The 12532-nt window shown below is 37.8% G+C and overlaps 1 protein-coding gene across 6 annotated transcripts in view; it reads left to right on the forward strand.

Annotated features, from left to right (window-relative positions):
- The window catches only part of ST18 (ST18, C2H2C-type zinc finger), a 185056-nt gene that overhangs the window by 137972 nt on the left and 34552 nt on the right, over window positions 1–12532 (forward strand). For all 6 annotated transcript variants that reach the window (XM_017832549.1, XM_017832557.1, XM_017832594.1 and 3 more), the window contains 6 exons: window positions 657–1451; window positions 4208–4342; window positions 6053–6143; window positions 7661–7765; window positions 8901–9106; window positions 12253–12464. In XM_017832549.1, the coding sequence (XP_017688038.1) occupies window positions 657–1451; window positions 4208–4342; window positions 6053–6143; window positions 7661–7765; window positions 8901–9106; window positions 12253–12464 (1544 nt within the window). The remainder of the gene's footprint in view (window positions 1–656; window positions 1452–4207; window positions 4343–6052; window positions 6144–7660; window positions 7766–8900; window positions 9107–12252; window positions 12465–12532) is intronic.

Below are 12532 nucleotides of genomic sequence, written 5' to 3' on the forward strand. Positions count from 1 at the left end.
GGATGCACTTCAGTGGTGTCTTTAACAAGTCCTTCATGATTCTGTACATAACAACCATTTCTGTTTGCCTGTGCATGACCTGATCTATCATTTAACATGGCAATTTCAATGGTGACCAGGAGCTTGCCCTTTGTGAAGTATTGAGAATTTTTCCATCAAGGTTTTTCATGGGATCTGGAGTGACTAGGAAAGTAATTAGGGTCCATTTTGAGAAAATATTTGGGAATCTTAGATGAAGGAGAAGTGAAAACAGATTAGAGGAATTTTAAAATGTGTGTGCCTGTATATATATATATATATGCATATATTATATAGGTTATGTGTATATATGTAGTATCTATCTATATGAATGTATATGAGAGCGTGCGTGTGTGTTCTAAGATAATATAGGTCTTCACCATCAGTGAGAAATGGTGATATTTATTTCCCTTATAGTGTTGGAGCTAAAATATAAAGTAGATATAATCTTAAAAGGGCTTTTCCTGAAGCTACACAGTCATTCCAAACACAGCCTTGGTGTGAGTTCAATCATTTCAGAGCACCTTTGAGTAAAGAAATATTTACATATGAAGATATGTAAATATCTTCATATCACTTCTACAAGATACAACAAGCAGCTATTCTTAACATATTTCTCTTGCTTTTTTCTCATGCAGAGGAGAGTACTCCAAAATCATCTGAAGAAACCCCTCATTTGGGTGGGCAAGAAAATTCCAGTCAAAGACAAGACTACTCCAGCTATCAAGATGCCATGGCCAAATCTTTGATAAACATGGGAAAATTAGCAAAAGATGCACCCAGTCAAACAGTGGCAGAAAATCTAAACGATAGTGGCATTCAATCCTTAAAAACAGAAAGTGATGACACTGACGAATGTTACCTGATTAACTCAGCTGAAGGAAAGGAAAAGACTGTTATTTCTGACCCAAAATACTGTTCATCTGAGGAAAATGAAAGTAACTCTGAAATTATGGACAATGAGTGGGATAGCTCCTCAAATTTCTCGGAAGAAACTACTGTAAAGCCCCATATAACTCAGAAGTTTTTTGTAGAGTGTAATCAACCCAACATCCTGGAAGTCCCAGAAATCAAGAAGGAAGAAGTCGAATATGGTCCTTGTGAAACACTTTGTGATTCAGAAACAGAGCTGAAAGCACCCCAGGAGTCTCACCCAGATCCTTTTGAGAAGAGAATTCAGAATCCCTTCCCTGAAAGCGAAGAAGATGACAACGAGTGCCTGTCAGAAACCACAGATGTGTCGGTTGAGCTGGACAAAACAAAAGGGAACTTGAGTTTGCTAGAGCAAGCAATCGCTCTGCAGGCAGAGCAAGGGCATGTGTTTCACAGCACTTACAAGGAACTGGATAGGTTTCTTCTGGAGCATCTAGCAGGGGAAAGGAGACAAACCAAAGTGATTGACATTGGTGGGAGACAGATATTTAACAACAAAAGTAAGGAAGTATTTTTGGCTGTTCTTCCTGGCTTAAGCATTTATCCTGTGACTGATAGAGTATCCTGAGCTGGGTTTTATAGCAACAGTAAAGAATCTGGAATTTAGCTGGTAATTTTGTTAATTATGTACCTTCACACTAGTGCCTTACGTCTAACCAGGTTAAACGCTAGGTACTTGGCTTTGTGCCAAACTGCTATGTGAAATGATCAGTAATGGGTACTAAAAGGGCTGTGTTGCTGGCACTGACAGTCCTTCTCCTCCTTTTCCTCCTCCTCTGCTTCCTCCTCCATAGGGCACTAATACATACCTCCAAAATTTCAGCAGCCAAAAGAGAAGGCATTAAAATGGTGCACAAGGGCAAGGTTAGGGTGAAAAATTGGCCTCTTCCAAAGATGCCACCTAATCCCTAAGCCATGCATTTTCTGAGTTCTGTCTGCTTCATGTATCAGTATTACATTTTGCTACAGCCAGTACTTCTGAGCCAGAAAAGCACAAGCCATGCTCTTCTGCCCCATTCGCCATCAGCAGGAATACCACTAAGTTCCAAAATCCTTATTGTTTCTGAGAGTTTGAGGCATTCTACAAACCTGTAGGAACATCACTCCATTTTCAGCACTTAAAGTGGAGATTTAAAAGATTTAGGTTTGATTTGTAAACTGGGCTATCTTGTATGCAACTCCTCAATTAAAGATAATTACAGAACATCAAGAGATGTCATTTTATAAGCACCCTCCCTGCTGTACTAAGTAACAATACATTCATCTGCCCTTTGGCTTTTCCTTTTGGCTTTCCGAACACACTGAGTTCACCCCAGAATTGATGCAATTTCTGATTTTGATAAATGATTTACTTTGATATTTCTAATGTTACTTTAGAGTAGTCCCTGTGGACATTGCAAATATTAAAGTAATTTAGTTATCAAAAGCACTTAGAGTGAAAGATAACTGACAGGGGTTTTTTAGGGGTTGCAACTGTAAAATATTTCCAGTTGTATTTGGGAAGAAAATGCATGCATCTCAGTTTTGTGTCTCAAGCAGTCTTTTCATTAGCATGTCTTAAGTTGTGCATGCATGGTATTAGTCTACCTTCTTGCTAAACTACATGAACCTTTATTTACTCAGATGACAATGGCATATGCAGGAACTTTACAGATATCCTTTCTTATCCTGAGAGCATCTGTGTTCACCAAGTTCACATTGGTGTCAGTGTGACTTTCTCACAGTACACACAGGAAAGAGCAATGATGTAAGAATGGCAGAATCTGTCCCTTCCTGATTTGTCTCATATTATAATTATCTGTAGTTTCCAGATGAGTTCAGAGGTAACACTCATGGAGAAACACTCTAGGCTTTGTTCAGATTGCATAAACACCATATGACTGTAGTCAATGTTGTATCGTGCACACAATTTTTTCGCTTTATATAATTAACTGCTTTTATTTCTAAGCAATCCACCATCAAATCCATCAGCTCTTAATTTTAATTCTTGGATACTAGATTAGAAAAAAATGGCTTAAGTTTATACTTATCCATCTATTTAATGATAAACATTTTCAATTACCGAGGGGAATGCTAAATCATATTTCAGGATCCCTCTTTATTTCCTCTTCACTATTGCAGCACTTTTTATTTGCAGTGATTGTAAAAAGCTTATGGTATCCTGATGATGTTCAGTCTATTTTCTTTCCTTCCTATTTATTTATTTTATTTTTTAACCTAAACACTTGCCAGGAAGTTTAACCCTCAACTGTTTCTGGTGATTCTATCCCCTAAGCACGTCCTACCTCACAGTCCAAAAAAATGAGCTTGAAGGAAACTGTGCTGGCTGCAGCTGTTTTCTCCCTCAGCACGAAATGCTGTTGGCAGCCAATCACAGATGCAGCTAAAACCATCCTCAGCAATTTATGCTGCCACTTCCTCCAGATTTCTCACAAGAGAATTTCTGGACCAGAAATCATTTCTTTCCTACCCAGACTTTTGATTCTGCATTGGAAATCAAATAAAGGCTTTCTGACCAGTGCTTCTTGCACAATTCTAGGTGCTTGAAACAAAAAAAGGGGAATGCACTGTGGCCATTACAGAGTGGTAGCTGTGGGTCTGGGCTGAGACCTCACTTTTGAAAGGGTATCGGCTGCTCCATGTTTTCCCTGTCTTTGTGGGCTGCTCCACAACGCAGCATTGCCATGTGTACCAGAGGGAGCTGCTTGCCTTGCCTCTCAAATGTAAAGTGGCATGTATTCAGTTTCCTAACAAAGAACCTACAGCCTAGAGATCTGTGATATTTAAGGAATGGCTTCTGGTTGAAATGCTTTTTTTGTTTGTTTGTTTGTTTCACACCTCAGCTTTTATTTGGTTGTCCCAGCTTCCTGGAGTCTGACATTAACAGAGCAAAAGATTGTTTCTGCTTTTTTTATTTATTCCTTTATAAGATCTTGCTGTTGGCCGATGCTGCCAGTTTTCCGGCTTATTGGATTGTGGCTTCTGTCCTGTTTTAGGATCTGAATGGAATAAATGACACTGCAATCCTAAAGCTATGTGGTTTAGCACATAAGTGGTGTATTGGGAGGGGGGAGTAATTGTTTAAAGGACACAGTGTGAAAACCTAAAGTGATGTTTAAGTTGCATGTCTCTGTTAAAACTTTGCATCGGAATTAAATCTGAAGTACAAAATAGAGAATATCACACTGCTAGGATCACTCAGCTGAGTGCAGACAGGGGCTAAAACCAAACAAAACCTTGTCTGATTTCTCTGCAGATTCACCCAGGCCTGAAAAGAGAGAAACCAAATGCCCCATCCCAGGATGTGATGGCACAGGGCACGTGACTGGGCTGTACCCTCACCACCGCAGTCTCTCAGGCTGTCCACACAAAGTTAGAGTGCCACTAGAAAGTGAGTATCATCACCCTGCAGTTCAGAATAACAGCTGGATCTGGCTCAGTATTGTGGATAGTGTTTACTTATGCTGGAGAAGAACCCCTTTTTTTCTGGGTAAGATTGAAGAATGAGACTGAGAGAGAAGCCATCACACCTTCTTTGCCCTCCAGCTCATAGCTGTAGTTCTACTTTCCACACTTGTGCAGCTCAAGTACTCAGCAGTAGCATTACAAACAGCAGTAGGCTCCTCAGGAGGCCTAGGAAGAAAAAGATCAGAGCCCAGCTATTCCCACCCTTCCAGCAGACCCGCACACTGTAATCTCGTGAATCTTCAAGATCTTTCTTGCTCATGCCTTTGCTAAGGCATGCAACACACAGACAGCACATGCTTGTTTCGGAGCTGTGGCCTCATTTGCCACAATCACACACCGAGGCTGCTGGTTTTCATTGCCAACAGCTGAGAGGCCTGGGCACGCTTGTGCAGAGATGTTTCCAGTGTCCCCCTTACCACTGAGCTCAAAAAGGCTACTTCCATCAGTACATCCCAGAGCTGGTCCACGGCAGGTCCCTCTCTTATGACAGTATCACACTAATCCTTTTACGGCCAGTCTAGCCTGAAATTCCCTGCTTATTTCTAACTGTGCTGCTCTGATTACATCGGTTTGTGTGTTTGTGTAATCCAAATGGCAATATGATGCCATGAAATGTTTAATAATAAGCCAAAATTTAATGTGAAACTATCCACTTAAACAACCTAGTTAGTCAGATTGTTCATTGTGGTGGTATGCATGACAACAAATTAAAAGTATATTTGCACTTTACCAACATCCTCTTCCTAACTGTACCTCTACATTTTTTAAAATCTAGTACTAAACTATATTTATGGAAACATCTGCTGAGTTAAGCAGGGTGCTGCATTTGGAAGGCCTTCACAACATCACCTTTCTAAAAAGTTAAAATTAGCAAGTCCTTGTTAATTATCACACTTCCAATCACATGTGTTCTGTCCTGCTAGGGGAAAAAAAAAAAAAGTTATAATTTTGTTCCTGACAGAACAAACCAGCTGACTGAACAGTCAGCTTTTGTGAAACACGGACATATGTCAGTCTTTGTAAAGATGATCCACGTCAAAGGCATAAGAAATGTACATGCCATTGCAGTCACCACTAGGAGTGTAAGCCGCTGCTTGGAAGCACGACCAATTGGTCACGGGTAGTTTCAGCACAGCTCAGAGGATCAGAAGGTGTAAGGGTTCAAAGGGGACATACTCAGATCCTCTGATAAAATGCATAAGCAGCCTTCCTGTGCTTGAGGGTTTGGCCTCCCTGAGACAGAGAGGGACTGCAGCTATATGTAGCATGGCCATGTGACTTAGGGCTCCTCTATCACCTGCCTTTTCTACTTGATTGTGTTAGTGGTGTATGAATCAAAGGAAAAAGGGTGTCATGATGTAACATCTTTGCTAACTTCCATCTGCGTTCTTTAAAGTTTGTAGAAACAATGATGTGCATGTGAGAAGACAAGTTACAGTAATATAAACTGGTATATGCTAGAGGCACCACACTCACTGTGTTGTAGGTCTTTTTCTTGTCCTCTTCTTCTGTGGTTAGAATATGACAGAATTGAGAATCTGGGTCCAAAGAGGAAACGTTAATTTTTTTTAATTATATGTATTTTTATTTGATGTGTGTTAGTATCAACTTTTCTTTTTTTATTCCTGTTTAGTTCTTGCCATGCATGAAAATGTTTTAAAGTGCCCCACCCCAGGATGTACCGGAAGAGGACATGTCAACAGCAATCGCAACACGCATCGAAGGTAGATCAGAAAAGTTGCTGTCCACTTAAAATCTAACGTGTACTCAGGAGTAAATTGATGGGCACATCTTGGAATTAGATGATATGTACTACTCTGCAGACTGTCTATGAACTGCAAGGGTAGCCTGTGTTATTTATAACAAAAAAAATTGTGTTTAATTTCATTATCTAAAAAATGGCTGCAGCACTGAGAATGGCAAATTCCACTAGTATTTTTCAGATATGTGATTTAAAGCTATATATTCTTCACAATCTTCACAATGAAAAGTCATCATGTACAAGAGGTAGGAATGAACAAATATATTATTATTGCTGCAACTGGGAAACCCAATGGAAACCAAAAGCCGTTTGTTTTGCATCACATACATGGCAGTCCTCAGCAGGAACTTCTGATCAAGGCACATTACCTTTTAGCAAAACAGAAAATTTTAAGTGGAATGTTTTAGAATCCATTTAAAAGCTCCATTTATTACCCTCAGAAATGCCATCTTCCTGCTTGGAACATTCCTGTCCGTTTAACCTGCTGCCTGCAGGGAGAAAGTAAAATTGAGAAAAGCCTTCCAGACAGGCAGCTGGGGAATCACAGCTGGACAGCAGGTGAGGCAGAGAGTCAATGCACTCTGTGTCCAGCAAGCCACTGCTGTCAGCACAACTCTTGTCAGTAATGCTTTCTGCTGGAAGCCAGTAAGCCAAAATATTCCATATACTGCTTCTGGAAAAATACAACATCAGTCTTCCAAACAAACTTGGGACATAAAAAATTCAAAACCAACTTTCTTTGTTGAACTGAATTTTTGGAGGATTTGGTTTTGTTTTTGCTGCTTGATTGATTGGTTATTGTATGAGGGCACAGAAACTGAGGATTATCATACTATATTACTAATCTTTAGTATAAGAAGTCAGTTTTTTCCAGAGATATGACAAGCTTGTCTACAAGAATATATAAGGAACACCAAATATTTAGTCTTTGTGTTTCTTGTTTTAAATCCCCAGTCATCTTTGAAGCACATCAGCTGTATCATAAGCAACCCATAAATAGGATAAGAAAACATGTTCTAATCTAATAAAGCAAACAGAAAAAATAAGCTAGCACAACTTGAAATGACAAAATGTGTTCTTTGGTAGCAGTCACTCACATATCCCTGTTTTTTTCCCAAATTCACTTTCATTTTAATCAGTAGGAGGCTTATATGCATGGTTTAACTGATAAAGTAAATGTCATTTGTCAAAAAATTTACTAGTGACTTGCCAGACGCAAAACATCAAAGCTGAACTGCGGAAAACTCCTACATGATTCAGTTTACAGATATATCACCTAAAATACAAAGATTTCACAGTTTTGCATTAAGGATTGAAAACTAGATGAGTCTGGTCTATAGCAGCAGCAATTCCCATAGATGCGCAGAACATCAGAGAAGTTCAAAGTCACTGGATTCCAGAGCACACATTTCTTTTACTTAAGAATTAATTTTAACGTTGTTTTTTTTTTTTCTTTTCTTCACCTTTGCTTTTCAACAGCCTCTCTGGTTGTCCAATTGCTGCAGCTGAAAAGTTGGCAATGTCCCAGGAAAAGAACCATCTCGAGTCTCCAAAAGCTGGGCAGTGCCATGATCAGACTCATAGGTAGGAGTGCTTGCAAACCAGTCTCTCCAAAGTATTTATGCACAAACTCTATTGATTGGTCCTCAGGTCTTTCACCTATTTCAGATTTCAGTTGCAGTGGTAGCTTGGTTTTCCAAGATGAACCTCTACAAAGCTAAATAACTTGACTGTATATCAAAATAAACAGTCGTCTTTCTTCTAGTTCTTTTGCATGTGGCTGACATTAAGTACAATAGACCTATCTTTTGACAAGCAATCAAATATATTCTACTAAATCTTACTTTCACACAAGTAACCTGATCAGAACAATCCATAGAGTTTCTTAATTTTAAGTTTATTGGTTTAATTAGTTGAATTGTATAATGACATCAAAAAAGAGAAACACTTTTTATTGCAATTGTATTTTGTTTGAGTTATATGGACCCTACAGACATGCATAATTTGCACATCATTGGCACCACGACCATTACAACCTATTATATTCAGGTCTATTTGGGGACACTTTAATTTGTGGATTATTGACATGATCAGCTCTAATGGTTCCTTCAGAGCCATTACAGAATATTATGTCCATGTGTCTGCCAACTGCACGTGCCTTAACTCTACATATGAAAAGTCCTTAGGAAATTGCTAAAGACAAGTAGTTACTGAACATTAACTAAACAGAATAACATACCATAAATCATTCATTTCTCCCAAATAGCACAAGCAATTATTTCAGATCATCTTATATTGTATTATACACACTCATTCACAGTAAAGTGGGAACAATAGTGATTAAAAAAACCTGAAAGTCCTTTAACTAGAAAAAATCAAGACAATTTTTATAAATAAAGGAAGCCCCATCTGACAGAGGTAACCTAGCAGTAAGTTGGTAGCTGTCTTGTAAATATCCCAAACCATTAGAAAAGAATACTAAATTTTTTTATGTCCTCATCTTTGCATTTTGAAGTAGTCAAAGTACTCTGACTAGTAGGTCAGCCACCGTATTTATGTTGTTTATATCTTGTATACACCTACCGGTAAGTTTTATATGTGACAATAGCACATTTTTTTAATTGACATGGAATCATATGCTTTACCATGTATTTTTTGTCAAAAGGTTTTTTAAAGATATTCCTGTCTTTCTCCTTCATTCTTTTTCTTCTTTCTGTAGGACAAATTTAGCAAAGCAGCCTGAGGTATCTCAGTACAGTTACAGAACTTCACAGCCGGTCACCTCCTCCAGAGGCACCTTGGCAAAGGAACAGGAGAAGTTTGGGAAAGTACCATTTGATTATGCCAGTTTTGATGCACAAGTCTTTGGCAAACGCACAACAGCACCTGTGACACAAGGACGAAAAACACCTCAGTTTCTTGAATGTAAGCTTGAAATTCAGTTGTCTCTTGGAAAAGGGGCAGAATGTCAGACTTTTTTTTTTTTCTTTTTGCTTGTTCTACTTTCAAACTTCTAGAATTCTAAAAAGCTCTGTAGGAAGCATTTTTAATCACTTGTGGCCAGAATGGTAAATAGAATCACTAGTTGGCTACATACAGAATACTAGAACACCAAATATCATCACTACAAGGTTTACTATTTTGATGCTTCTTTTAAAAGCAATTATCAGTGGAAAAGTGGAGTAAAAAGGAATACTTTATGTTTTATCTGTTACATTCCTCTTTGGCTAAATTGTGATATCTTTATGTGATAGGATGTTGTCATGAGAAGCCCCATGGAATGTGTTTTTATAGGACATAATGAACTGCAGTACAAAGAAATCCAAGTTAGGTTTCAAAGGCACTTTGAGTACCTTTTAGATGCATCCATACAGATATTATTCCTCCTAGATGAGCATATGCCTCAGCTGCTTTAATTCCAGGCCTGGACTGAATTTATTTTGCTCTCTTATATTACTGTACAACATCATATTTTAGTGCAGACATATCCAATGCATCAAACTGTCATCAAGATTCCCCTGCTTGCATCACTTACAGATCTGCTGAGGTACTACTCTGTAAAAATGAGATACCGCAGTGTGGACACTGATTATTTACTGCTGATTCTCTTCACAGTCTGCATGGGAAACTTCAGCAAGAGTCTGTCATTGTGTTGACCATTATAAAATATTTTTTAGTTCAAAGAAACAAATAATTCTGTTGCCATGAAGGAAATGGAAAAGAAAGGTTTCATTGCACTATAATTGGGTTCATAAGAAAATAGATCCAGAACAATGTGACAAAAGACTCTTTAGTTGGCTTTTGTTTTGTTAATGGCAAACAAAATAATAAAGCAAAATAAAATAGGAAAAAAATATCTCAAATATCCTAACAAAGGAAAACATTCATAGTAAGGTGAACAGAAAAGCAAAAATTTTATATATTCGTAAAAACATATATAAGATAATTAAATATAGCTCTAATACTATAAAATATTATATGTTTTATATATTTATAAAATTTGTATTAATTTATGTTTATTTGTGTATGTGTCCAAGTACACAAAAACACACATATATATGTTTGTAGGTATCTGTGTTTCGTATGTGTATATATATATATAAATACTCTATTTAAAATTGCAAATGAAAAGTAGATATTTATCTGGCCTGGAAAATAGGCTTGTTCAAATGAAAGCAAATATGTGCATTGCCAGCTTCTTGGGTGGCAGATTTTCCAATTTTGTTTGTAAAATTGAATATTCCCTATTAGCCATCTCTTTGCACAGATGTATGTCTATTTCACAGGTTCATTTCAGAGAAAAAATGATTGAAATGTTTTTATACAAATGCAAATACATACATATGCAATTTATGTATGAAGTATATCAGGGCTGAAGTTTACAGCCTGTTGTTCTTGCAAAGATTGCAGTGTGCAGCTATTATTTTAATGGAAAGGTGAAAGTAAAAGAGCTGGTGAGTGCTTTAACTATGCAGGTATACAGAAGTTGGCAATAAGAAGCTGATGATGTAGTGACTGATTCAGAGTCCTATGTAAATACACAGCTAGCTGAAAGCCCATCATTAGCCCTTTGTGGATTCTGCACTTGTAAACTTGTTTTGTTAACAAAACATGCACCCTTTATAGCCTGAGGGGTTTTTGTTTGTTTGGTTGGTTGGTTGGCTGGTTGGTTGATTTTTTTATCTTTTAAGGTGGGTAATGGAAAATGTACTTTTCTGCTCTTTAAATACAATTTGAATTTCATTGTAGTAAGTGCTAAAAAATGTAGACTTTCTTGCTTGCGCTATAGTATTAAAACAGGGCATATAAATCCTTTTTAATTTGCACTGGAGAAAGGGAGTACTGAATCATGAGGCTTTCCTGTATTGCTCTACTGCGATGCCTCCAGTGCTTAGAAAAATGAAGTATGGCGTTCAGCTACAGTCAAAGCACTTAAACAAGCATTTCTTTTAGAGCATCCCAAGTTTGAGGAAAGATGAGTCCTTCAATGCCTTGTGCAGCTCCTAGCATTAAAATGCACTCAGCCAAAGCTCTACATCCAAAGGGATCCAGAGCCTTGGGGCTCAGATCTTCGGGGAGCGAGCAGATGGCCATATGCAGAAATGTTCTTGGTGTATCTGGGTGTAGGCTGAGAAATCGGATTTTGCTTAGTTTATCTTTGTAGGGCGCTGTGAGAGCTACAGACAAAAGAAGTGATTATTGCTTCCTTAGAGCTGAAAACATGGTGTTGTGTTTTCCCTGTAACAGTTTATGACATCTCAAGCTCCAAAATCCAGAACAGAGAGCAGAGTTCTCTCTACCTGTTTTAGAGTAAGTGCTGCTGATGTAGAAGAAAACAAAGAATGACACATACCACTTTTGCCTGTGAAAGTGCTTTTCTGTTCACCTGTTAGTATTTCATTCCAAATATAGCCAACAAAAGACTAAATCAAGATCATTGGAATCTTCATTGCCATTATTTTTTAATTGATTAAAGGATAGACTTAAATTTCTAAAAATTTCCACAAAATTAGTACTGAATGTTCCTTACAGGTATTGTTTTTATCTGATTACTCTGATTCATTCAAGAGCCAGGTCTTGTTCTCCTAAGCAAAGCTATTTAAATAACAGACTTATTAATCTAAGTAGGGTAAGCAGTGTTGTTTTAGCTAAGACTGGACAAGTCACTGTTGTTTTTTTTACACAATAGAGCTCTAAGAGGAAGCCTCTATAAGAATACACTTACAATTGCATTTACCCACTCATGTGGTCAAATCATGATGGATAACATGCTAATGCTTGTTCAGTCTTTCCTTGGACATCATTATTTTTAATGCCTGAGTTAGGGATAAGTAAAATATGAGTAAAAAACTCAGTTGATTGTTAAAAAATGTGTATTTCTTCAAGTAAAAATTAAATTATCGTGTTTTTGAAGCCATTTTTACTGCAAACCCTTACTGACAATAGGAAAAGGATTGTTTTAAATGTAATCTTTGAATATTTTTATGTATGAAATTGTAGTCTGAGAAACAAAACTATTTAATGGGAAAAATTTCATACATGCAATTGCTAATCAAATCTCTCTTCAACAGCAAAGCATTTTTCAAATCCAGTGAAATTTTCTAATCGACTGCCTAGTGCTAGCGCCCACACACAGAGCCCTTGCCATGCCAACTCTTATAGCTACGGTCAATGTAGTGAAGACACCCACATAGCAGCAGCTGCTGCTATCCTGAACCTTTCCACCCGCTGCAGGGAAGCAGCAGAGATCCTCTCCAACAAACCACAGAGTCTGTCTGCCAAGGTAGGGTAGTCCAAGAACCTGGAGGGTGTGCTAGCTACTGAACTGTGTGAATAAACTGTCTTTCATGT

The sequence above is a fragment of the Lepidothrix coronata genome, unplaced genomic scaffold (assembly GCF_001604755.1).
Source record: "Lepidothrix coronata isolate B3197 unplaced genomic scaffold, Lepidothrix_coronata-1.0 Scaffold6, whole genome shotgun sequence".
In the NCBI taxonomy this organism is placed as follows: Eukaryota; Metazoa; Chordata; class Aves; order Passeriformes; family Pipridae; genus Lepidothrix; species Lepidothrix coronata.